This window comes from Diceros bicornis, chromosome 9 (genome assembly GCF_020826845.1).
Source record: "Diceros bicornis minor isolate mBicDic1 chromosome 9, mDicBic1.mat.cur, whole genome shotgun sequence".
NCBI classification, from domain to species: Eukaryota; Metazoa; Chordata; class Mammalia; order Perissodactyla; family Rhinocerotidae; genus Diceros; species Diceros bicornis.
Window position 1 is genome coordinate 57,036,393 of NC_080748.1, and position 26,254 is coordinate 57,062,646.

Below are 26,254 nucleotides of genomic sequence, written 5' to 3' on the forward strand. Positions count from 1 at the left end.
CTAAAACTGTTAGTTATCGTTTATTATTTCTACGCAGTTATAGTTAGGCTCAAAAATATGTATTCATAGTCAGCACTGAAAAACTCCAGACTTTTGAGGTGATCTCTGTTTTAATAAATATTTCATAATAAAATATTTTATAATAAAAAATATTTCTCAGCTTTAATAAATACAGTCACATGATGTAAATTGACCACTGATCTTATCACTTCTTCCGTGTTTTAAAGGGCCCAAAGTCTTGACAGCCTCATCAAAGTGGCTCCTGAAACAAACAGAGCTAACCAAGGGTGAGGTTTATGGAACTCTTCTCTCTCTCCTTTTTTTCTATTCAACATAAAAAAATGTGATAAAATTCATTGTCCCACCGTAGAGACAGCCAGTAATGGACCCAAAATCAACAGCTCTGTGTCATAAACCTGGTGTTCAAGTCCTTGCACAGGGCTCTCTGGCCATAAGCTTTAGTTGAGAAGACACAATTCCTTAAAATATCTCTTATCAGTATGAGATTTGTGTTCCATGCTTGGGATTTCCTCAAATGAATCGGGATTCCCCATGAGATGAAACACTACCCCAAAACAATTTCCTAGAGCTAAGCCAGCTAAGGGAAGGTCTTCATGTGAAGAAAAATTCTCCTTCCTTCTTCCTGCATCATTCATTCCCTTTCCTCTTACTATCTACCACCCAGACAATTCCTAACGTTGGGAGGTCATTTTCAAAAATTGCTCTCAGTTCATTGAAATAATAAAGAATACAGAGAATGACATTTGTCTTTTTCTTTTTGGTGAGGAAGATTGTCGCTGAGTTAACATCTGTGCCAATCTTCCTTTATTTTGTATGTGTGATGCCACCACAGCATGGCTTGTTGAGCGGTGTGTAGGTCCGTGCCCAGGATCCGAACCAGCAAACCCCAGGCCTCTGAAGTGGAGCACGCAAACTTAACCACTATGCCACCAGGCCAGCCCCATGAATGACATTTGTCTTTTATAGAGAGAGAATTTTTTCTAAGGCATATCATGTTAAGTAAACAAAGAGACATGACAAAACCGTGAAGCTATAAACATATATTCTTATGCTAGTTTGAACATAAGCTAAATATAAAAGATACCAAAGTATGTATCTCCTTTCTGACAGATTTCTTGTCTTACTTTGCATATGGGAATACTCTCTATTTTTACTATCATGTAAAGTTTATTAGACTAAACCAGGGGTCAGCAACTTTTTCTTAAAGGGCTAGATAGTAAATATTTCAGGTTTGGGGGGCCAAAACAGTCTCTGTTTTAACTAGTCAACTAGTGGTCCTAGACATTGTAAATAAGTGGGCATGGCTGTGTTCTTAAAACTTTAAAAAGCCAGACTGCAGGCTGGATTTAGCTTGAGACCTGCAGATTGCTCGCCCCTGGGCTAGGTAGTATTTTATGTGGGTGGGTGAGGAGGATCAACTCCGAATGTATTTGGGGCAGCTTCTGGAACACAGCCTGCTGCCCATCCCCCTCTCCCTTACTTATGTTGTTTCATTCACTTTATGGTTAGACCAAAAGTTTCATCATTCTTTTATCTGAATATTTTATGCTAAATTATCCTTTGATTTTGTTCGCTAAATAAGAACATAACGTTATCATCATTTTCTGAGAGTCAGGTACTGAATCAAGAGACCATATAATACCTTACCTTACAGATTAAGATTCAGAGAAAGGCAGGTGTCCCTTGTTCCTCTTCCAAGATGACTTAGTTTGTAAAGGTGAAGATGGCCCTAATCATGTGACCTCCCCTGTACAGTATTTGGGCCTCTATTTTAGTACCCACATGCTGCCATGGAGTGTATTTGGTCATGTGTCGTCTCTTCCACTTGGCAGTAAAATTTTTAAGTTCAGAGAACACTTACTAACTGGGTAATTTTAGACCAATGGCTTAATCCCCTTTAAGCCTCAGCTTCTTTATCTGTAAAGTGGGGATTGTAAGAATTAACTTCTTTGTGAGTTGCTAGAAAAATTAGATGAGATCAAGCTTATAAAGCACTTAGTGTTCAAGTACATACCAGACATTGTCTATTGGTATTATTATTACTGTTACTATTTTTTCTTCGTTGTTGGGTCCACATAGCACCACTTGATGCTAAATTCAAAGAAGATACCAAAGAAATTATCCTATTAGGTGAATCTTACAAAATTGCTGACAATCAACCATTTTTGACCCACAAAATGACAATTTCATATGGTTCAACATAGTAGAATGCAATAATTTACATGGGAGGATATGTAATGATAAAATTAGTTTATAGGTTAATCCTAAAGATTAGTTAAGTGATATAAGCCTTTCTGGTCCTCTTTTCTTCAGGATATATAACGTATTGTCCAATAATAAGATATATCAAATTAGGCTTCTTGTTCAGGCCTTTTGGTGTTAGGGTTTGTATGAGAGTCCACTGTGATAATAGAAAGGTCTCTTTAGAGTTATGATTGCCTATTCCAGCGTTTGGAACAAAAACAAGTTATAGGGGCCGGCCTGGTGACCTAGCAGTTAAGTTCACTTGCTCCACTTCAGCGGCCCGGGGTTCACTGGTTATGACCTTGGGCGCGGACCTACTCACTGCTCATCAAGCCATGTTGAGGTGGTGTCCCACATAGAAGAGCTATAACTCTACAACTACGATATACAACTATGTACTGGGGCTTTGGGGAGAAAAAAAGAGCAAGATTGGCAACAGATGTTAGCGCAGGGCCGATCTTCCTCAAAAAACTCCGAACATGGCCTGCCCAGTGGCGCAAGCGGTTAAGTGCCCGTGCTCTGCTGCGGCAGCCCGGGGTTCGCTGGTTCGGATCCCGGGCGGGCACCGACGCACCGCTTGTTAAGCCATGTTGTGGTGGCGTCCCACATAAAGTAGAGGAAGATGGGCATGGATGTTAGCCCAGGGCCAGTCTTCCTCAGCAAAAAAGAGGAGGATTGGCATTGGATGTTAGCTCAGAGCTGGTCCTCCTCACAAAAAAATAAATAAAATAAAAAAAGTTTAAAAAAAAAAAAAAAAAAAAAAAAAAAAAAAAAAAAAAACTCCGAACAAGTTATATAATCTGATATGTATAATATAATTTTGCTTGTTCTGATTTAGCATTGCATGAAGTGTGATTCTGAAGTGATTTGATTAATATCTTAGAATAGCCTCAATATTACGTATTCACATTATGTATATTACTTGCATACCTTAGAATCAGGAATTAACTCTTTTTTTTAAAGTCCTAGGTTTTGTTTTGTTTTGTTTTGGAGGGGAGAGGAGGGAAGCAAGGAACACATGAAAATGAGGAACAGTTTTATATTTTTCTCTTATTCGTTACAACCTTCAAACGTATTCCAAATGCTAATTCTACTACAACTATAATATGGAAAATAAGGAGTTTAAGAGTAATTTAAATTTGAGGTTGTCTTGAAAGAAATATGAATAAAACTAAATTAAATTCTCGTATATACATAGTTGTGTGAGAAATGAATTGATAGTAGCCATCCACTTTTACATAGGGCTAAAAAGAGAATTCAAGTAATAATAAATTTTTAAATTAGCAACACTCACTTAATTCAATTTTAAGGTTGAAAAAATGTATGAATTATTATTTATTTTAGTTGATTTTACTGGCTATTGACACTTACAACATATTTTTAGGAACAAAGACCTGGACAATCTTATCGAAGTGATTCCCTCAGCAAACAAATGGTAAGCTTATTAAGATTATTGAAAACTCCTGAGCAAATCTCCAAATTAGGCCAAAAAATAAGATTAATTGTTTTGCTAAGGACATTTTGAAAGGGGACGTGAAAAAAAATGAGAACAAATCGATTTGTTGATGTGTAATAATCCTGGATAGATTTTTCTTTTATTATTGCTTCAATTTATTTCATTATAATATTGTTTAAAATTGTAATGTTGAAACTAATTCTGTTTAATTACTACTTGAGAAATTCATTTTGACACAATAATAGGATAACTAGATTATTACTATAAATTTATAGTTAGCAAATTATAAATTCATAAAACTGAATAAGCCAAAGAATATTGGCTTTCTACTCTTTCACAAACCCAAGGATTAATTTTTAAATGACTCTTGAGAAGGTGACATAACATTCGTATACATGATTAGAATATTTTTGCATGACTTTGAATATACTTTTGTCTTCCTGAGAAGTTAAGACCCATTATGCACTGGAGCAAAAGTTAAGAAAGCATGACAGAGTAACTCCAAGCTACTTCTCAGAATTATTGTGATGATAATGTTGGTGAAAGCATTGTGCAGATGTAAGGAATTGTTGTGAATACAGAGGAAGGAAGGATGTTAGCATGAAGGAGCGTGAGGTTTGGGGTCCAGTTGCTATGGTTTCAACCTGGTTCACCCTCAGCCACTTCTTAGGTACCTGGGCCCAAGGAGTGCCTTAACTTCTATGAAGCTCAATTTCTTTATTTGTAAAGGGAGGATGGTCCTATCTACTTCACCAGGTTGTTTTGAGAATTTTAAAAAACTTTATAAAGTAGAAACTCGGTAAACTTATTACTTTTTATCTGGGATCCCATTGAATGATTCAAAAATGTCAAAAGGAAAAATGCTGGACATAGAATTTGCTGTTTTCCAACTGAATTTGACCTTTTATTTTATTTTGTTTTAGCAGTGAACAAGGTCTTGATGATCTTATTAGTGTAAGCCCCAAAGCTGTCAAAAACACGACTGGGTAAGAGAAGGATGGTCTTTACTTGTTTTGTTTTTTCTTAACTAAGCACAATATGAATGTAAATGACTTATAATTATTATGTGGGCAAATTGAACATAAGTGTTAAAAAATCATCACAATTTTTATATGTCCCTGGAAACAGATATTATCTATTTGTTACTAGCATGAAAGAGAGGCAACTGAAACAATATATGATGGAAGCTTCACTTCTTTCAGCCTCAAGTAAAACGATTGGAAGGAGTGACTAGTGTTGGAACATAGCTAGTCTATGTGCTATATTTTATAGTATTGATGTTAATGCCTCTGTCTGGAATTGCTTAAAATTTATTAATAATAGTTAATTAGAAAAACAGACCTAGACACTTCATTAGATTCATCACCAGCAATATCATTCACCTCATTTTTGAAGAGTGTTTTCTGGTAGTCAGTGGAAGTTTTAAGAGATTTGTTGTTTCTTAGATGGTTTGCTGCTCCCAGCAAAGTTATGGACTTAAAATTTGATAATTCTTTAAGTTGTATCTGTAAGATGATGAAATTCACTTTTTATCTCTGGTTATATGAAGGTTTTTATATCATTACACACTACTATTATATACCTATATATCTTAAGAATGTTTTCATGATTTCCCTTTTTGAATTTAGTTGGTACATATAAAAACTCCAAAATTTTAGAGCTAGAAGGAAGGAACCTCAGAGACCTCCTAGCCCTATTAGTCTGAACAATTTTGAAAACCACTGTTTCACCAAAACCTATTCAATTTACAGAAGAGGAAATTAAGAATCAGAAACATTAAGTGATTTGACCAGGGTCACAGAGAAAACTAGTGGAAGACTGATAGTAGTTCTGTGATCTGTTAGGCAGTGAATAATTACTGAGCACCTACTGGGTTTGAAGCCTACAACTAGGTATCATTAGTTGCACATTAGGTATAATTACAGGCCGTGGACGCCAAAAAGAGAATTCGGTAGACATACTCAATCTTATTAACAGCAGGCAATTATCATAGATTAAAGCTAATTATGTACCGGGGGCACAGAGATGTTACTCCAAGACAATAATAGGTTGTCAATTTAATATATTACATTTTTGGAATATTCATGTACTGCTTGCTGAATATAAAATGCATTGTTAATGCGTTGCATTTAAAAAGAAAAAGAGACATTGAATAGATAATTTAATAAACCCAACAGGCAGTTGAATTCACATTCATAGTTTCCTAGGAGTAGAAGATCTTGGAGATGGACAGATCCTTAGAGATGATCCAATCTAATCTCCTCATTTCACAGATGAGAATACTGAGATCAGGGGCAAAAATCTCATAGCCTTCTGTGAGTTCTTCTAACTCCCAGCCCAACTCCTTGTCTTTAAACCACAACACACAGACTTTGATCTTAAAATAAATTAAAGTTAATTAAGCACCTCAGGAAATAGTAGAGGCTATAAAGCTGGGATTGTTGCTCCTGTCATGGGGCAGCCAGGAGGTGCCCCTTAGTGCTCTACAGGGTCACTTGAAAGATTACTTCATAGATGACAATGGCACAAATGTGCAAATGACTGCAAAACACTTTACAACTTTTAAACTACATGGGAGTAATAATAGCTAAATATTCTAACACATCCCTTTACTACATCCTTAAAGCAAAATAAATAGAAGTAGTAACTTGAGTAGGACAAATGTTATATTTTTCCCAGATAAAATTTAGGTATAAGATTCTTGTGTTTGCAGGGACCCAGGACCTGAAAAAAAAATCTATAAATTTGTTGTTTTCAATTCATTGCGATAAATTGCGTGATGCTATCAATCAAGGCAATTCAGAACTGTTACTGAGATTCTTGTTTTATTAATACACAGTGTTGTCTTTTTAGAAGTAGTGGTAGAACATAGCATACATTTATATGTTTTCTAAGTTTTGGTGTTTCTCAAACTGTGGGTCCCAACCCATTAAAGCGTCTTGTGATTAATTTGGTGAGTGGCAATAAGCATTGTCCCCAGTTAAATAGAATGAATTAAATAGAGTAGAAAATATGAGAATTCTTCTTATGTAGTGAGGGCATTATGTCATGAAATTTATGTTTTATTATGTGTGCATGTGTGTGTCTGTCTAAAGACAGAGTACTGAGCTGTGATATAAAATGTATTTCTTAGTGGACCTCATGAAACAGCAGTGTGTATATCACTGTTCTAGGTTGTTGGATGAATCAAATTTTCTGTGCTCAACAGAACAGTGAAAATGGAAATTCTCATGTTTGTGTTTGCACTTTCTGTGCAGCTTACTCTTAATTATGCTGGTACATGAATATTATATGTAGTTACAGTAAAAAATATTGTAATTAATTTTATGTTAAAAGGTTGTGGCCTTTGAACGTATTATCTCTTCTACAAAGTTTTATTCTTGTCTTTTTTCTTCTGATATGTGAAATTAACCTCATTTTAAAGATTGTTGTCTTTCAGGCACAGTTCAGCTTTATAATAGATTTTGCAATCAATTTATAAAAGGAAATTATATTTTGAATAGTTCTCATATGTTAATCATTCCTTTAATAGTATTTGTAGACATCAGTTGATTATCTTTAGTTGAGGATATTATCTTGAAGATGATTCAAAACAGTGAAAATTCAGTTAGGGGCTTTCTGTCTACCATGGAGATTCTGAGAGCAATGCTAAAGAGATCAAACTGAGTGAAGCTATGAGCTGGGAAGCACATTCTGTGGAAAGATCTAAGACTGGGGAAGGGAAATGCAGACCTTTCTCAGATCTTCTTGATAGTTAACCTCTAAGTGGTTCCCCTTCAGTTCTTAACCTTGCATCAATATTTTTGATGAGTAAAATGTATTTTATTTTTATATAAAGAAGAAGAACTCTTGGGGGGAAGGAGGTACAGCGATGTTGCTGTCCAAGATGGTACTGGAAGCAGATGTTATCAGTCCTGCGATTTCTTGCCGTGGCAGGCTATTATATTTCTTTGAATAAATATTAAAAAGGAATTTAGAGGAACACTTTGAAAAATCACTACTTTCCAACCCTTAAAACAAGGTGTTATACTGAGGTGGTGAATGACAGCAAACCACATGGGAGGAAATATTGTTCTGTGACCGAGAAAAGAAACTGGTAGGACTTCAAATAGAAACCAGATAGTTTTCAGAGTATGTAATTTGACCATGAACAACTGATTTTAATTTGTCTTTTTAGTCATTGTCGAGAAAAGAAAAGTCACAATTTTGATGGATTGCTAGAACTCTCTTTGCCAAGTTTTATGTTAAGTACAATACCAAATTTAGAACTTATTATTATTTTAAAAAATGTCTTTAGTTGGTGAATATGATTTTAAAAATAACAAGCACATTAGAATCAGTTTATATTTTCATAATGTGAAAACATTCCAGAGTGAAAAGTGGTTGATCACCATATGTTTGCTGTGAACACTTAGCCAGCATGCTCTTGTGGATGTGCTCTGGCAATAAAGTATGTAAAGTCAGGGTAATTTTTTTTCTGAGCCAGCAAAATTCGTCCTTCCCTGGATTGGTTAGAAAATTTGTTTCAAGGCTGTTCTATGCCAAACCAACATGTCTCATACTAAATGATAAGATAGCTAATCCCTTCTTCCTATTTCCAACCAACTGAAACCTGTATTTTCTCTAACTGAAGCTGTTTCAATTTTTTTCCACTTAAAGAAATCAAGATTTTGATAAGCTCATCAAAGTGAATCCTGAAACTCTCACCAACAATCGAAGGTAATAGAACTATATTAATTTTTGTGCTTTGGTCAGGAAGAATATTTCGTTTTATTATTATTTCAAGCAGATATATAACCTTAATGATTTTACCAAAAGAACTTTATAATTAACTGGCTCTTTTTTTATTTTTCTATTTAAAGAAACCAGGATCTCAATAACCTCATCAAAGTGAATCCTGCAGTAATCGGAAGCAGTCAGAGGTAATCAAATAAAAGCAGTCATGTTTTCATCTGTCTGTTGCCCCTGCATGGAGTGGATTAAAATATTGTTTTATTCATATAGATACAGAGAATAGATTGGTGGTTACCAGAGGGGAAGAGGGGAGGGGGGAGGGCAAAATGGGTGATAGGGCACATGTGTGTGGTGATAGATGGTAATTAATCTTTGGGTGGTGAACATGATGTAGTCCCCCAGAAATTGAAATATGATGATGTACACTTGAATTTATGTAATGTTATAAACCAATGTTACCTCAATAAAATAAAATAAAATGTTGTTTTACTGACCTAGCACAACCAAAAAAACTATCACTAATCTGAACTTATGTTTTTCTGTTTTGAATAGCCAAAACTTGGACAATCTTATTAAAGTGAAACCTTCAGCTCTCAGAAACACAGAGCGGTAAGTGACTTTGCCTAACTATCTTGATATGTTCTCAAGATTCTAGATTAGGAATTTTCTGTCTTTTTCTCTCTCTTCTTTAAAGAAGCCTTTTCTTTTTCTTTAGTGTTCAAATAAGGACACATTTATAACCCATGTGTCTCCTGTCAGCAAGGAAACATGTTGCATTCTTCTGGAATCAATTGTACTATTTTGGACTAAATTCTGTACTTCTTATTTGCACTAAGACAACTTAGTATTTTTTGTCTGTAGGAAATGGAGTGTCAGGACTGACATGAAAAATGAGTGAAATTAACTAAAAAGAAAAAGTGTTTTGGAGAAGCTGAACGCAACTGATGGTTTACATAGATGCCTACAGAGCATCAGAAAGGATATTCAGGGTCTTCAAAATTACAGATCCACAGCTAGTGTGGGCCCACAAAATATTACAGCCAATTTTAACCTTGAACTTCCATTTTGAGTTCTGCAAATATCTTATAATTCACTATCTTTATGTCATATCTTTTACCTAAAGGGCTTTATTAATAAATAATAGATAACGTACCAGAGTGCATTGTGTTTTTGTTTTTTTTTTTTGTGAGGAAGATCAGCCCTGAGCTAACATCCGTGCTAATCCTCCCCTTTTTTTTTGCTGAGGAAGACCGGCTCTGAGCTAACATCTACTGCCAATCCTCCTCCTTTTTTTTCCCCCCCAAAGCCCCAGTAGATAGTTGTATGTCGTAGTTGCACATCCTTCTAGTTGCTGTATGTGGGACGTGGCCTCAGCATGGCCAGAGAAGCAGTGCCTCGGTGCATGCCCGGGATCCCAACCCGGGCCGCCAGCAGCGCAGCGCGAGCACTTAACCACTAAGCCACAGGGCCGGCCCCAGAGTGCATTGTATTAAAAGTCCAAATTGTTCTGCTGACTTGAAATTTTATCATAATAAACATATAACAGGGAACCATAGTCTCAATATTCTGGATGAACAAAGCAAATTAAAGTATGGAAAAGTGCTTTGAACCCACTGGGAGCAAGAGGAGAGGGTAATACCCTCGTTGACCTAGCTCATATGTCTTCTAGTTTGTTTTCTACATTAGTGCTTTATTTTGCTTTTTCTGTCTGTACATTATCACTGGGGTGTCAGTGTCTTTGAAGCAGGAAGGTACAAAGGCAGCTGAAGAGCAATTGCTACTTAGAGAGTAGCATTTATTGAGCACTTATGGTGTGACTGGAAATTTACATACATTTAATCCTCACAACAACCCCATGAGAAATATATTCATATACCCTGTTTTATAGAAGAGGAAACTATAGCTCAAAGATATGACATAACCTTCTCAAGAAAGAAAATGCATCCTGGATCTAAATTCAAGTCCTTCTGATGTCATTGCCTAGAAGAAAAACAAAAGATCTGTGGCTAGAACAACTCAGGCTCTCTTCCTCTTTCCATCCTTCGTACTCCCTGCAGCCCCTTCCCTTCTAATCCCCTTCCTACTCCCAAAGTTAAAAGACTACAATTAGATACATTTATTCTAGAAAAGTGTTGTTAAAATGATAGGGAGGAGAGAAAGTGCTTGTCTCATAGAGGTTTTCTGATAGCTGAAATAACAACAGACTTTTAGTGTTGACCCTGCCACTGATAGTCATATGGAAATTTCTTTGCTAAGTAGAACCACTTCTTCATAGTGGTATTGGTTGGGGCAGATTTTTTTTATTAGGAACAGTTTTAGGAGGTTCCCAGCCATGTTGGAAGTGGTTAGGTTTAATAACTCACAGTGTATTCTACTGTAACTAACTCCTCCCCCAGTGGCTGAGTCCATAAAATGTACTTCCCTCCCTCTCTCACTTCCCCTTCTTCTCACTTTCTCCTCCTTCCCTTCCTCTGGCAAATGTGTTATGTTGACAGACAATAGTAACTTTCTCATAAGAGTTTTGCCTCATTAGAAAGGCTAATTTTATAAAAAGGTAGTTTGTATTTCAGCAACTCCTAATGAAATGGGTTTTATTTAGATAGAAGACATTCTACAAAAAGAATTCATTTTCCTTATACAGATGGAAATTACTATAAAAAGGAAATTTAAAAATATTGGCCATCATGTTGCTTTCAGATGGCAGCTTAATCCACAAACTAGCCTAAGCAATGTCTGATTATTCTTTTTTTTTTTTTTTTTTGTGAAGAAGATCAGCCCTGAGCTAACATCCATGCTAATCCTCCTCTTTTTGCTGAGGAAGACTGGCTGTGAGCTAACATCTATTGTCAATCCTCCTCCTTTTTTTTCCCCAAAGCCCCAGTAGATAGTTGTACGTCATAGTTGTACATCCTTCTAGCTGCTGTATGTGGGACTCAGCCTCAGCATGGCTGGAGAAGCGGTGCGTCGGTGCACACCCAGGATCCGAACCCAGGCTGCCAGTAGCCGAGCGCGCGCACCTAACCGCTAAGCCACGGGCCGGCCCCTGATTATTATTATTATTATTTTTTTATAATTTTATTTATTTGTTTCCCCAAAGCCCCAGTAGATAGTCGTATGTCGTAGTTGCACATCCTTCTAGTTGCTGCATGTGGGACGCGGCCTCAGCATGGCCGGAGATGTGGTGCGTCGGTGCGCGCCTGGGATCCAAACCCTGGCCGCCAGCAGCAGAGCGCGCGCACTAAGCCACGGGGCCGGCCCCCCTGATTATTCTTTAGTAGTTACACCAGGATCAGCCAGGATGTTCAAGAACAATCACAGAACAGACCAACAGGAAAGCTGCCTGTTTGAAAAAAGTGACTTCATTCAATGGGTTCAGTAACGTGTATCTATAATATATCTATGCTGCCCACTTGATTTTAACAGGTAAAGAGAGGGGACATTTTCAAGTGCCTCCCAGTAGGAATAACAGCCACAAGGCATTTTTACATCCAATTCAATGTGACATGAGCACTGATTATTTAATAGTGTAACAGCAGTGAATCAGAGTTCTTTTTATGTGACTTTGCTGACATTTCCAGCAGCTGTATATTTGATTCACAGTTAGGGGCGGAATAAACTTCAGTCATTGATCAGAATGTAAGCAGGTGTCCCTGAGCTCCTCCTAGGAAGACAATAACCTGAACAAATGCAGATGTGCACAGAATTTTCATTCATTCAGGGAGAAACTGCATGACTTTTAGCAGTGACAGTTTCACATTTTTGTGAATCGACAGTAAAGAGAGATATTCAATTATCTGTAGCCTATAAACTGCTGCTCCCAAATGAAGATTGAAAAGCATCTAGTGACACGTGGGCTTTTACAGTTAGAAAAGGTATCTTTCATCTGAAGTAGAAAAAAATATTCTGAACTATTTGTAGTATTATCCTTCCATCTCTTTAATGGCTTCCTATTTTCTAAGACACATAACTTTAAGTTTTTACTATTCCAACAAGAGAAGAGTTCCTTTCTATCTTCCTGTTGCATATTTCTCATATTTCTGCTCAAGACAGAAAGCTGGGAGGGGATAACCTTGACTCTTCCGTTGCTTCAACTCCCATAATCAATAGGTCACTTTGGATGCTTCTAATTATCTCAGGAACTGAGACACTTCAACATCCCCACCACTACTGTCTAGATTACTGTGCAGTCTCCTAACAGGTCCCTCTGCTGCCAGTCTTGCCTTCTGCCCATTAATCCATTTGCCACACTGTAGAGTGATCTTCCTAAAACACAGATGTGATCACGTCATTCTTCTGATGAAATCCTTCAGTGCCTTCCCACTGCCGTTGGATAAGGGCTGTACTCCTTAACTTGGTTTCCAGATCCCACCTGATCCTGCCTCCACAGACCTTCCTACTCCCCTGCCCTATTACACTCCACCTGCAAGCAAACCCCACCCACACACCCTGACTCGCACACTCCTCACTCCTCCTTCATCACTACTGTGTGGATAACTTCTACTTAACCGTTTAGGTGTCAGCTTAGGTGTCTCTCTCTCAGGCTCTGGAAAGCCCCGCTGACCCACTACATCTGCACCAGGTGCTTTTTCTAGATGTTCTCAAGCTCTGTCCTTCCCATCCTATGGCATTAGTCTCTTAGAGGGAATTATTGTTTAATCATCTCTCTCCGTTTATAGGACATTTACAGGTAAAGATTGAGTCGGTCTTGTTCATATCTGTCTACATGGCATAGCACAATACTTGGCACATATTAGGTGCTTAACAAATATTCTGTGAATTAAAGGCTAAATCTCAAACAAACTGAGGCCCTGTGATCACCTGCCTAGATAAAGCCTATTTCTTTCCAGCTCTAACATTCTGAGCCCCCATGAGGGAAACCAGACTGAAGGAATCTGATATCTTATGATTAGTCTCCTTACTTAAGACAATGACTGTCTCTTGCTCATGACACGATCTCAATGAACCACGGTAAATTAGAGCCACTGAAATTCTTGGTCACATTTAAAATACCTAAAGTGTCCGATTTCTCTATAGACCTGTTAATTTCTTTAATATAAAATCTTTACGATGCCTTCATTGAAATGAGTTATACAAATTTATAAAGCTGGGCCCATTTTGCCACATCAATAGAGTTGTTGGAGAATTGTACCAGTTATTGCACTGTATTCTACACTCCTTTCAGAGAGACAAATATTGCTTTTGAACTAAAGCTTTAACGCCTAAGATTTAGTTCTTGGCATAAAAGAAGTAATAGTAAATTTTTTATTTGGAGGCTCTTAATTTTGCAAGTGTGTTTGATACTCTACAAAAGCAATTTAAGTAAGCTGTAGAGAGAAACATATTGCAGCTTTTAATAAATACCTCCCACACCCTATAAGAGAAGAAGAGCAGTTGGTAGTGAGCTGATAAAGCTCATGCAGAGCTTATCCTAGGAAAAGTTGTGTAATAAGAGACGTGATAATACCTTGGTCCCCAGAATCTCTATATTTTTCCTTAATCTACTCTATAAAGGAGTGTTGTGTTCCTTAATGTGGCAGTGGAAAATAAATGATATTATTATAACATGGGTAAATGCTTATGTTCAAAATTTATGCTATGACTCTACCTAACAGTTAACTCATATTTTCTCCCAAACATTTTGAAATCTACATAAAAAAACATTTTTAGTTGCAATAATTAACAACAATTTCTTTTGGCATTTCTCACTGTATCTACAGAGAATTGGTGATTTTTCTTGGAGTTATTCCAACTGCTCATAAATGTACGAAATTATAAGGTCTTCCTCCTACTGCAATTGCCGTGAAAAGGGTTTGGAGTCAAGCCTTTGCTCGACCCTGCAGCATTTGGCTGTGCTTCTATAAAAATCTGTTTTTCACACTTTGATTCACAGCTCTTCATCTTCTACCACATTGTAAAAAACACGATGTAATAGATGTGGTCTTAATTAAAGAATGAAATTTATTTTTACCTCTTTCAACTTGGGAAGTTTATGAACAATCTGACTTCTTTTAGTGGATCTTCAAATCTAGCTGATGACATCAATCAAGGTGAACAACCAAATCTGGAACTTTTTATTTTGCTTTAAATATTAGTATAGATTATTTAGATTAAAATCTTATAATGCACTCTACCAAACCTGATAGGTGATACTGTTTAATAAAAACAACAAAAATTCTATGGAACCACTAATAAAATGGTTTATTCGATGATTTGCCATTATACCACTCTGGGAGTCTGCTTCTTTGAAGGCATGCATAGATCCAATTTTGAGTTATCTATTCGTAGTTGTTGGATTTGTAAGATTCTGGTTTCTTCTTCCTCATGTCCATACCCATTACCGCTCTCCCTCATAATAGCTAGTGTCCCAAAAAGGCTTGGGTACTGGTTGGGGAAAAGGGAACAGTTGTAGGCAGAGCAAAGATGCAGTATCTCAGCTAAGGGCGGAAAGTGCCGGAGGAAGTGAGGATGTCCAGTATTAGGCTGAGAAACTAAACATAATCATGTTGTGAGGGCAGAAGCAGATCTATATTAGTTTGCTATGGCTGCCATAACAAAGTGCCACAGACTGGGTGGCTGAAAACAAAAATTTATTTTCTTATAGCTCTGGAGCCTAGAAGTCCAAGATCAAGATGGCAGTAGCATTTGTTCCTTCTGAAGGCTGAGAGGGAAAGACCTATTCCAGGCCTCTCTCCTTGGCTTGGAGAGGGCTGTCTTCACCCTGTGTCTTCACATTGTCTTCTATCTGTGTGTGTCTGAGTCCAAATTTCCTCTTATAAAAACACCAGTCATATTAGATTAGGGCCCACCTTAATGACCTCGTTTGAACTTGATTAACTCTGTAAAGACCCTATCTCCAAATAAAGTCACGTTCTGACTTACTGGTGTTAGAACTTCAACATATGAATTTGGGGGGAGGGGGGCACAATTGGACCCATAACAACATCCCAAAATAAGGAAACAAACCAGGGTTGAGAGCTATGAAAAAAAGGAAAGAAATATGTGTAATTCAGGGGTGAAGTAAGGCAGGTTCTGGGTGATTGACACAAATGGAGGTGAAATGTCCATCACTGGCTTTACTGATCTTTTTCTACGTGGTCATGGTGTGCACTATGTACCTAAATGTGGGCAGAGCTGACTGCCTTAAAGGTTCGCGGTCTATTCTCTTTCCTTTGGGTCCCCTTCAATGACTTTTCCCAGAGATAGGTAAGGTAAATAGATTTCCCCCAGAGAATGAGAAAAAGAGAATTTAAATTAATTTAACTCCATGAGTATTTTTGGAGAAGCTACTACGTGCAAGGCCACGCTAATGTGACTCTACTCTCAAGTCATAATGAAAATCACTAGTTTCCTTAAAAAAAAAAGATCCTCAGTTCATCCCAGGTTAGCAGTGCAGAGAGAATCACTTCCTGGGGCAAAATTCTAATTCCCCAAGATTCATAGTTCCTGGTGATCTCTCGCTATTTACCACTGCCAACCATCCCAGTTTGGCATTCCTAGGAAACTGGATTATGGAATACCATGATACTTCACTTAATTTTATTCTATTATTCCCAAATATTTAATAAAATATTACCTTAAAATGTGAAGGGGAGGATCACTTAATGCCTAGGCTATTAAGATAGTACGGTGGCCCCTGAGGCCAAGAAGGTGGCTCGAGTAATTAGAGAAGGACCGTCAGGGGTTAGGCAAATGCAAAGCCGTCTGTTTCCATTTCTAAATTTGAAGGATGCAAGCTGGGAGGTTTCCTTACTCAGTTCTAACAGTTATCTTGAGAAAGTCAGTTTTGAATTCTATATCATTCAGACTGAAAAATCAAATGATTCTGATACTTCTGAGCTACTTCTGAAATGCTGTACTTTTTCAATATATTAATTGGCATGTTTTCTACTGTAACAAAAATAATTTAACTAATTTTTACATTTTCAAAAATACGTAGCTAGTATTTTATTTTATTTTATTTATTTATTTTTGTGAGGAAGACCAGCCCTGAGCTAACATCCATGCTAATCCTCCCCTTTTTTTTTGCTGAGGAAGACGGGCTCTGAGCTAACATCTATTGCCAATCCTCCTCCTTTTTCTCCCCAAAGCCCCAGTAGATAGTTGTATGTCGTAGTTGCACATCCTTCTAGTTGCTGTATGTGGGACGCGGCGTCAGCATGGCCGGAGAAGCGGTGCGTCGGCGTGCGCCCGGGATCCGAACCCGGGCTGCCAGTAGCAGAGCTCACGCACTTAGCCGCTAAGCCACGGGGCGGCCCATAGCTAGTATTTTAAATGTGAGGTTTAAGTGTAGCTATAGAATGCTGCCTAATTTGCAAATTTATCAATTATTGGTGGTTTGGATGTTATATAAAGAGAGTATTAAATCTCATTCCACATAAATATGAGAACTTTTAACATTATTTTTCATCTTTATCAATATTAATTTTGTGAGTGCGAGTCCATATTACTGATTCCAAGTATAATAAACTTATCTAAATCCACTATTCAGGATCATGAGAAGGGAGAATTCTGAAAACTGGAGTTAGTTCCAAAGATGTAAAAAGTTAGAGCAGAAATAAAAATGAAAAGGTTGTCCCTCAAAATTTTGGAATCAATCATGCCTACTGCTGTGTCACTGCACTTCTACTAACCATAATTTATTTATGCTTACTCAGTTCACACACAATTGGAGTCATCGTGCCACAAATTTTATTTACATTAACTCATTCATTCTCACCACAATCTTATGAGATTAGATATTATTATCCTGGTTTACACAATGAAGCTTAGAGAGGTTGATTAGCTTGCCCAAGGAAGGAGGGGAAGAGATGGCTTCGTTGTTCTGACTCTAAACAATGCTGCTAACCAATAGGGTTCATGACAGAGGCCCTTCCAAACTCATGAAAAATATATCAAGATCTACCAGTGTTATAGCAAATATATAAATCACATGCCAGAGAACATTGTATCTCGTGAGAGTGTGTCAAACCATTACCACAGCCCAAGATTTAAGAATCCAATTGTGCCATTTATCCTCCATATTATGAAATGTTTCTTCAAATTTTGGGTTGACTTCTCAGGTGTCTGTGATCCAAAAAGCCAGAATGAAGTTTCTAATTAAATATCTAAGAATTGATTTCAGATGGGCAGGTGGCTCGGCCTCCAATCTTGACTCTTTTACAAATTTGTTAATTGACCTTGGAAAATTCATTTAACCTTTCTGAGCCCCAAATGCTGCCCTGCAGGATTTTGTGAGATCTGAATGAGATAATCCATGTGGAAATACACAGCTAGTACTTTGTGACACAAAGGTAGTACTCATTCATGTTAGCTGAATGTGAATATTAAACAGTTGTTTCTTTTCAGACCAGATTTTTCAAACCTTCCAAAAAATTCATTTTTTTATTTCTCTCTCGCAACGTAATCCATGCTCTCATACTTGAGTTGTATAGATTAAATAGTTGGATGTCAGACTTTCAATGTCCCATATCCTTATAGACCACAAATGACTGTGTCTAAGATTATGTACTAATTTTTAAAAATTTTATAGTAATATTTGATTTCCTAAAATTATATATTAACTAAGTTAATATGTGTGTGTGTGTATATATATATATACATATATATTTTTTTTCTATAGAGACCAAGACCTGGAAAAGTTAATTGAAGTAAATTCCAATTCTAAAAATAAGAATGGAAGGTAGGACTTATAATTTACTTTTTTCTTATGAATTCCATATGAGCCTACCTAAATTGTAGAATCTTGGAAGATTTTCTGAGCAGTTAAACTGTATTATGGTATTTAAATATAAATACGTTCTAAATACAAAAAACAATGTACAGTGTGCTTAATAGCTGACATAGAAAAAAGTTCACAAAATTTGAATTCTCTTAGCATTTCTGACTAAGGGTCTGCTGCTCCACTGCTTAGTGTGAAAGGCATCATGGAAATTCAGAGCTCTGCACTGGGGCTGTGAAGATTTATTTTTACTTGCTGTTGCTTGGTAGGTTTTAAGTGGTGCAGAAAGCACTCTGGGAATCTCGTCCTTGGATACCGAGTGCTAAAAGAATGCACAAATTCATCACAGCCGCAAAATGGGATCTAATTTTGACATTTCTTTACACCACAGAGTACAATGGCTTTAAAACTGTGGTACCTTGGTTGTTTTTACAGGGAAGGTTAGAATAGAAGCTATACTTCATTGTTGTTACAGACTGTTTAAATTAAGAAAGAATTAAGAAATTCTTCCATGTTTAGCAATTTTTCCCCAACAGACGGAGGGACCCTAAAAACAATATGTTCCTATTTTTTACCTTCCTAAGATGCAGCTGCCTTTTCTGTTTAAAGAATTTTTTTTTAATCTAAAGAAATGATACTGTCGATGTTGTTTGCAGAGAGTGGAAAAGCAGGAAATGAGTTGGCTCACTGTTTTTCTGTTGTTTTTCATTTTCATAATGTCTAGAAAAGGCTCTTGCATCTCACAATTCATAGTTTCTTTCTGTTCCCATAATTCCCCAAATCATCTTCTGCTTTCTTTTTTTGTGACCCCAACCAAGACTTTGATAGAATGAGGAAGGATAAATTTTCAATAAGATCAATTTGCCTTGTGAAAACATCCACTATTTTGGGATGGGATGGGGCTTATGATTAACCAGTCTCATTCAAATATTATTTGGAAGTGATCAAGGTAAAAAAAATTACAAGTGGTTAAGTATAATTAAGGAACTTATGATTTGAGAGGCGCTCCAGATTCATTTGGACTTGCTCATGAAATGGAGTTTTATTGGAAGGATTAATGAGGAAATGGAATTTCATCGAAATTCAAGAGCAAGAATGGTACCATGGCCAGGCTTCGTAGATGCCTGAACTGGCACGTTGGTCCTTCTTAACCAGAGGACATTCCATCAGGGATCCCTGGACATTAACTCTAGTTCTTTGCCATTAATATAACTCAGCTACTTTCTGAGTGTTGGCTTCTGCTTATCTTTCTCCTGCTCCTCCCTCTACGTATTGGCTTCCTTATTCTCTACTCTTTATCTGTTTGATAACCAAGAACTTTTGTTGCCTCCCAGTTTCTGCTTACTTATAACTTCAGCTTACTCTAGTTTTCCGTGGTCTGTCTGGCCTCCTTTAGCAAGGCAGCGTGGGTGTGGCCATCTGCATGGAAGGTGTGTAGATGGAAAACACCATGGCTGACTATAAACTGCACATACTCTGCTTTTCATTCCTGCAATGTCATCTGTGCCTCCTGCCTGATGTAATCCAACTGTCACAAAGACGTTCACAAACGCACCCACTCTCTCCCCAGTGGGATGGTGATCATCACATTCAGTTACTACATTCACAGGTTTTACTACCACCACAAAACCATTTGTTGATGCCTGAGTTCGGTTTCCAGGTGATATTTATTCTCCTTCACTTCTGTCATAATCCTGTATAGTATGATTTCTTGTGGTCCTGCTATTTACAAATTAAATGGAAAATGTAACCACTGCCTAAACACCAGCAGAACAACAATTATAATAAAAATTTTCACTTGAAATACAGTGAGAAAAGAAGAAATCTCTGGCCCCTATTTTTGTATCTATGTATTCTGGCTACAGAAAGGAAAGTTTACGTTACTTTCAAAATGGGTAAATAATTAACAGAAAGAAAATGGAGGATCAGAGAGTGAGACTTGATCAGGTTAGTGAATTAGGTTAGTATATTAGAGAGGTGGAATGAACCCAAGTGTTCTGGCATCTCTATTTTTCTACAGTAGAGTACTTCTTTTTATATATTTAACATCTGTAATTTTTACAAGAGCTCAAGACCTTGACAGTTTTGTAGAAGTAAACTCTAATGCATATGGTACAAAATGGTAAGCTCTTAATAAGCTTTTACTTTTTATGCAAAAGAGATTTATAAAGTTTGCGGTGATGTAGGTGTTTATCAGTTGAAATTGTTTTATGCTGTTTAATCTCAGGTTGCTCAGGTTAAGTTAATAAGACAATGGAAATCTAAATAAGAGTCTTGGGCCAATCTGCTAAACAGGCTTGAGTCACTTTATGAATGTATTCACTTTGTATAGTAATTAGATGCTCAAGAAAGTATGTTTTCTAATTAGTATATTCACAGAGTTGTGCAACAATTGCCACAATCAATTTTAGGATATTTTCATCACCTCAAAAAGAAACCCAATAGCCATTAGCAGTCACACATCATTTTCCCTCAACCCCTCAGCCCTAGGTGACTACTAATCTACTTTCTGTCTATGAATTGCCTATTCTGGACATTTCATATAAATGGAATCATGCAATATGTGGTTCTTTGTGACTGGCTTCTTTCACTTAGGATAATGTTTTCAAGATTCATCTATATTGTAGCCTGTATCAGTACTTCATTTCTTTTTATTGCCATACAATAATCCATTGTGTGGATATACAGCATTTTGTTTATATATTCATCAATTGATGGACATTTGGATTGTCCCCACTATTGTGAACAATGATGCTATGAACATTCGTATATAAGTTTTTGTGTGGAGTATGTTTTCATTTCTCTTGGGTATATACCTAGGAGTGGAATTGCTGGATTGCAAGTAACTCTGTGTTTAACCATTTGAGGAAATGCCAGACTATTTTTCAAATCAGCTGTACCATTTGATATTCTCACTAGCAGTGTGTGAGTGTTCCAGATAGGTAAATTTTCAAGGTGAATTTTCACTGCAGGACACATTTTCTCAAGTGTAATTCCAACCGGAATTCTGTAAGCTTCAACACAATGTTTGGGTTTATATTTTATAGTCAATATTTAATTAAGAAACAAAACTATGACCATTGACTGGAAGACACAATTCAGCAATTTGTTTCAATGAAAGATAACTTCTTAATAATAAAGCTGTCAAGTGACAAACATTGTGAGTCATCAGTTCTCCTTTACGAATATTATTCAACACGTCTGAAGGGACCACTTTGGCAGAGAGTCCTCTTTTGCACTGGTTCCCAAACTCTAGCATGCATCGGAATCACCTACTGCTCCAGGGACCACATTTTGATAACCAGTGCTCATTTGGGTAATATGTTGAACTGCTGAACCTCTAAGGTAGTGGTTCTCAACCTTGACTTGCCTGTGAGACTCACTGGGTAGGTTTAAAAGAATCCCAGTGCCCAAGCTATAGCTCAAACCAATTAAATCAGAATATCTAGATGCGGGACCCCGCAGCATTTTAAAAAGCACTACAGGTTATTCTACCTGTTGCCAAAGTATTGACTAATTATTTCTATGGTTCTAAATAATAAAAAATTAGTGTTACTTATTGGCATCAAGATAGGATTTCCTTTGTAAAATCTATGGCCTTCTCATGAAAAACAAAGAAAGACTTGGCAACTATCACAGACTCTAGGAGACTAAAGAGACATGACAATTATGTGGAGGTGGTATCCTGATTTTGGACTCTGGAACTAAGAAAGGACATCAGTGGAAAAACTGATGAAATACAAATGAAGTCTGTAGTTTAATGAATAGTACTGTACCAATGTTAATTCCTTAGTTTTGTCAAATGTACTGTGGTTTTATAAGATATTAGCATTAGGAGAAGCTAGGTGAGGGGTATACAGGGATTCTGTGTACTATCTTTGCAATTTTTCTATACACTTAAAATTATTCCAAGATAAAAGGTCTATTTTTTTAGACTGATCATTCTCCAAACCTACTTGAGGAGCAAAATCCAACAACAAAGAGTTTGTTGTTCTACACTCCAAATTTATTTACTGACATTTGGTTTTTATTCACAATCGTAAAAATTAAACCTTTCATGAAGACATTGTCATTAATCTCATTATAAACACAACTAGGAAATGCTATTTGTATTAGTTCTGGCTGCCACAACAAACTATTACAGACTCGGTGCCTTAAACAACAGAAATTTATTTCCTCACAGTTCTAGAGGCTGAAGTTCAATATCAAGGTACTATCAGGGTTGGTTTTTTGGTGAGCCTCTCTTTTTGGCTTGCAGATGGCTGCCTTCTTACTGTGTCCTCACATGACCTTTCCTTTGTGTATGCACACACATAGTGAGAGAGATTGGTATCTCTTCCTCTTCTTATAAGGACATTGGTCCAGTGGAATTAAGGCTCTACCCTTGGGACCTCACTTAACTTTTATTATCTCCTTGTAATCCCTGTCTCTAAATCACATTGGGAGTTATGGTTTCAAGATATGAACTTTAGGAGGACACAATTCGGTCCATAACAGTAGTGTTTGCAAATTATTTCCCTTTCCTATTTGCAGATTTTGCAAACTGGTGATATTTGATTTTATGTTGCTGAGGACAATGCTAACACATTTCAAACTCACTAGCAACCTTTATCCTTTGAAGCTGCCTATTTGTTAAAATTGGGTTTTGTATTGTATATTATATGATTTGGATATTTCCAAACTATTCCTAGCTAGGTTCACTATTCCTGGAATGACATATTTTAATAATCACATTAGAAAATCTTCTAATAATATTAATTCCACATTCTCATTACTTAGTGTCATTTTAACTCAGTTGTATGTTTTGTGAAACATCTGACTTAAAACTAGAAGACGATTTTTTGCATGCATGCCAGAGACGACAATATGTGAACAAAGGTTTTCCTCTTCTTTTAGAGCTATCTGAAAATGGAAGGAACAGCCTGTTTGACAATGATGTCGTGATTAAGATTTAAACTCTGCTCTTGGTTTTCATGTCTCTCCTATATCAGAGTTTACTAACATGGAGGAGGAAAAGGAGCTCAACTTTCACTATTCCTGCATTAAAATGTTCCTGTTTTATAGGAAAAAGCAAATATGCCTACACTTTGTTAAGCATAGTTTTTAGATTAGAAGAAATATAGGTCAAAGTTCTGTAATCTTCGCGATATTGCTTCCCATTAAAAATAAAATGGAAACTGGAATTTCTCAAAATAACCCCAGGATAATTTTCATTAAATTGGTAAACTCTCAGATATATTATACATATGGTGGTCTTGTGGTTAAGATTTAGCACTCGCATCAACGTGGCCCAGGTTCGTTTCCCAGTCAGAGAACCACACCACCCGTCTGTCAGTTGTCATATTGTGGTGGTTGTGTGTTGCTGTGATGCTGAAAGCTATGCCACCGGTATTTCAAATACCAGCAGGGTCACCCATGGTGGACAGGTTACAGTGCAGGTTCCGGACTAAGATAGAGCAAGAAGAAGGACCTGGGCACCCACTTCTGAAAAAACTGGCCATGAAAACCCTGTGAATAGCAGCGGAGCATTGTCTGATATAGTGCTGAAAGTGAGATGATGGCACAAAAAGACCAGGCAGGGTTCTGCTCTGCTGTCCACAAGGTCGCTAGGAGTTGGAATCAACTCCATTGCACTAACAACAAATATTGTACATGAGAAGCTTTCTAAAATGGCACTGCTGCTGTGAAAATGTTACTGGAACCAATTTCAGATGGTTCCTGCCCTTGACGAAAAGGTATTTTAACCTATGGTTAGATACAGTGACACACACCCTTAGACTATTCTTAAAGGTAAGACAGTGGTCTCTGTGGAGGCATAAAATAGTATACGTATTCTATTTGTCTATCTGTGCAGAAACCAGGCAAACATAAAGAGGTTCACTGTAAAAAAAAATGTTAATTGAACAGAATTTTAATAAAACAAAAAGCTTCTAAGTGGCCTAATTTTTAAGTGCCAAATATTTGCGTTTGCTTTCTCAGGCTAGACAGCCAAGTCAATGGATCTACTGATGCTTTAAACCACCAGTCCGCTGGAACCCCTGCCTATTCTTACGAAGCCAGGAAGAATCTCAGGTACTGTGATCAATTATAAAACAAATGACAGGATTATTCTCCTTCTGTTTTTAAAAACCATCCCATATACAACCTGACCCTTCCTTTGAAATGCAGAAATTTCTAATTTTATCATTGGCTAAACAGGCTTACACAAAGGTGTTGAGTTAGCAACTTAGTCATTGGTAAATTGTGACATCTGAATAGGAAAGTGTAAAATGTGATTTTTCCCTAAAAAGTCTACAATTTTTTTTTTTAAAGCATGATTGTGACATTGATGTTAGCATTCTTTAGGTAGATTTAAAAGTTTCGTTAAATCAGATGTTATCATGTTGGTTAAGGTTTTCTTTGAGGTTTGTGGGGGAAGTTATGGATTGGAAATATGAACGGGACATGAGGGAAACAGACACTAAAACATATTACACCAATATTCAAAATAAACTTCATGCCTTCAACACATTTACTGAGTGACCAATTTTTATAATAGTATTCTATTATTAAGTAGGCCAAGACCGTGGAAGTTAAGAACAAAATGGAAGACATAAAGAAATTTTGCAAAAGTGGATTAATACCACTTTAACATTTATATTTCAAAGGTTATAGTTTAGAAGGAATAAATGAGGATTATTTTTTGCATTGGATTGGATAATAGCCTTGTTGTTTTGATTATCCTTGTAAATAAACTTTAAACATGAAGTAAGATGGTTTGTATTGCAGCTCCAGTGCTAAAACCAGGCACGCAGGACCAAAGGATACTCTTGTGTACACAATGACATACATGGAGAACAGGTACTGGAAATTTATTTTAGATATTTTGCTATATTTATTTTATAATTTTGAAATGATCTATGTTTAAGAAGAAATGCTATTATTTTAGAGTATGCTTGCTTTTTTCACATAGAAGTCCATTTAAGAGTATATTGAGGGAGAAGGTCAAATACCGTATGATTTCCTTCATTAAGTAGTAGATAATAACAACAATAAACAAACACATAGAGACAGAGATTGGATTGGCGGTTACCAGAGGGGAATGGGGGAGGGAGGAGGGCGAAAGGGATAATTCGGCACATGTGTGTGGTGATGGGTTGTAATTAGTATTTGGGTGGTGAACATGATGTAATCTATGCAGAAATAGAAGTATAATGATGTACACCTGAAATTTATACAATGTTATAAACCAATGTTACTGCAATAAACAAAAAATTAAAAAAAAAGAGTATATTGAGTTCTAGGTATATAAATCTTTATAACGTTTCCAATATTAAGTAATTGTCAAATAATCATAAAAAGTCATTGGATGACTAAATAGTATTTTAATATAGCACATGCATATATAATAGGATACAAAGAGCCATTTGAAAGGTCTCACATATTTGACTATATGTTTATAATAAGCTTTATAGAGTTGCACAGATATTCCTATGCTAATTTGGGGGTCGCACTTTAATTAAAAGGTTCTATCTATTATTGTTTACCTCTAATCTGAAATAAGAGGTATAACTTTTAGTAGATATACTCTGGCCCATATTACAGGGAACTGATGTCCCACAGAATCGGCTGTTTGGTTTGATGGATGTTGAGGGAAGTGTGAACCCAGGTCAGGGATTCACAGTCCATTCGATTTTCAAGGAGTATAAAAACAAGAATCAGCCTAATTGTGGGGTAACGTGACGGCGGGCGTGCAAATACAAATATACGTGACACTTATGTTAATCAGAGCCCATTTCAAAGAGGCTAAAGAGCAGAGTGTCTGGAAAGCATTTCTGTGGGGAGGAGGCTCTAGGAAATACAGAACATGTCAGGAGCGCCATCCCAAAAAGGTTTCTCATCCCACACATAATTTACCTTGTAAAATGCAGCCTCAAATTTGATTTTTCTGCTTAATCCAATTCTCCCTAAAATCTACACTGACAGTGCAGTACGGCATAGACGCCCTCGAATCAGACTTGGGATTGAATCTTTGTTTGTCATTTACCGGCCATGTGGTCCTGGCAAAGCTACTTAACCTCTTCAAATCTCAGTTTCCTCGT

The 26,254-nt window shown here is 36.7% G+C and overlaps 1 protein-coding gene across 6 annotated transcripts in view; it reads left to right on the plus strand.

The window, feature by feature from the left end:
• SCEL (sciellin) overlaps positions 1–26,254 on the plus strand; it is a 103,649-nt gene that overhangs the window by 68,538 nt on the left and 8,857 nt on the right. For 5 of the 6 annotated variants that reach the window (XM_058548337.1, XM_058548340.1, XM_058548342.1 and 2 more), the window contains 9 exons: positions 228–287; positions 3,650–3,700; positions 4,645–4,707; positions 8,381–8,440; positions 8,584–8,643; positions 9,008–9,064; positions 18,075–18,134; positions 24,153–24,245; positions 24,942–25,013. In XM_058548337.1, coding sequence (XP_058404320.1) covers positions 228–287; positions 3,650–3,700; positions 4,645–4,707; positions 8,381–8,440; positions 8,584–8,643; positions 9,008–9,064; positions 18,075–18,134; positions 24,153–24,245; positions 24,942–25,013 — 576 coding nt within the window. The remainder of the gene's footprint in view (positions 1–227; positions 288–3,649; positions 3,701–4,644; positions 4,708–8,380; positions 8,441–8,583; positions 8,644–9,007; positions 9,065–18,074; positions 18,135–24,152; positions 24,246–24,941; positions 25,014–26,254) is intronic. The other variant, XM_058548341.1, reaches the window with a different exon arrangement.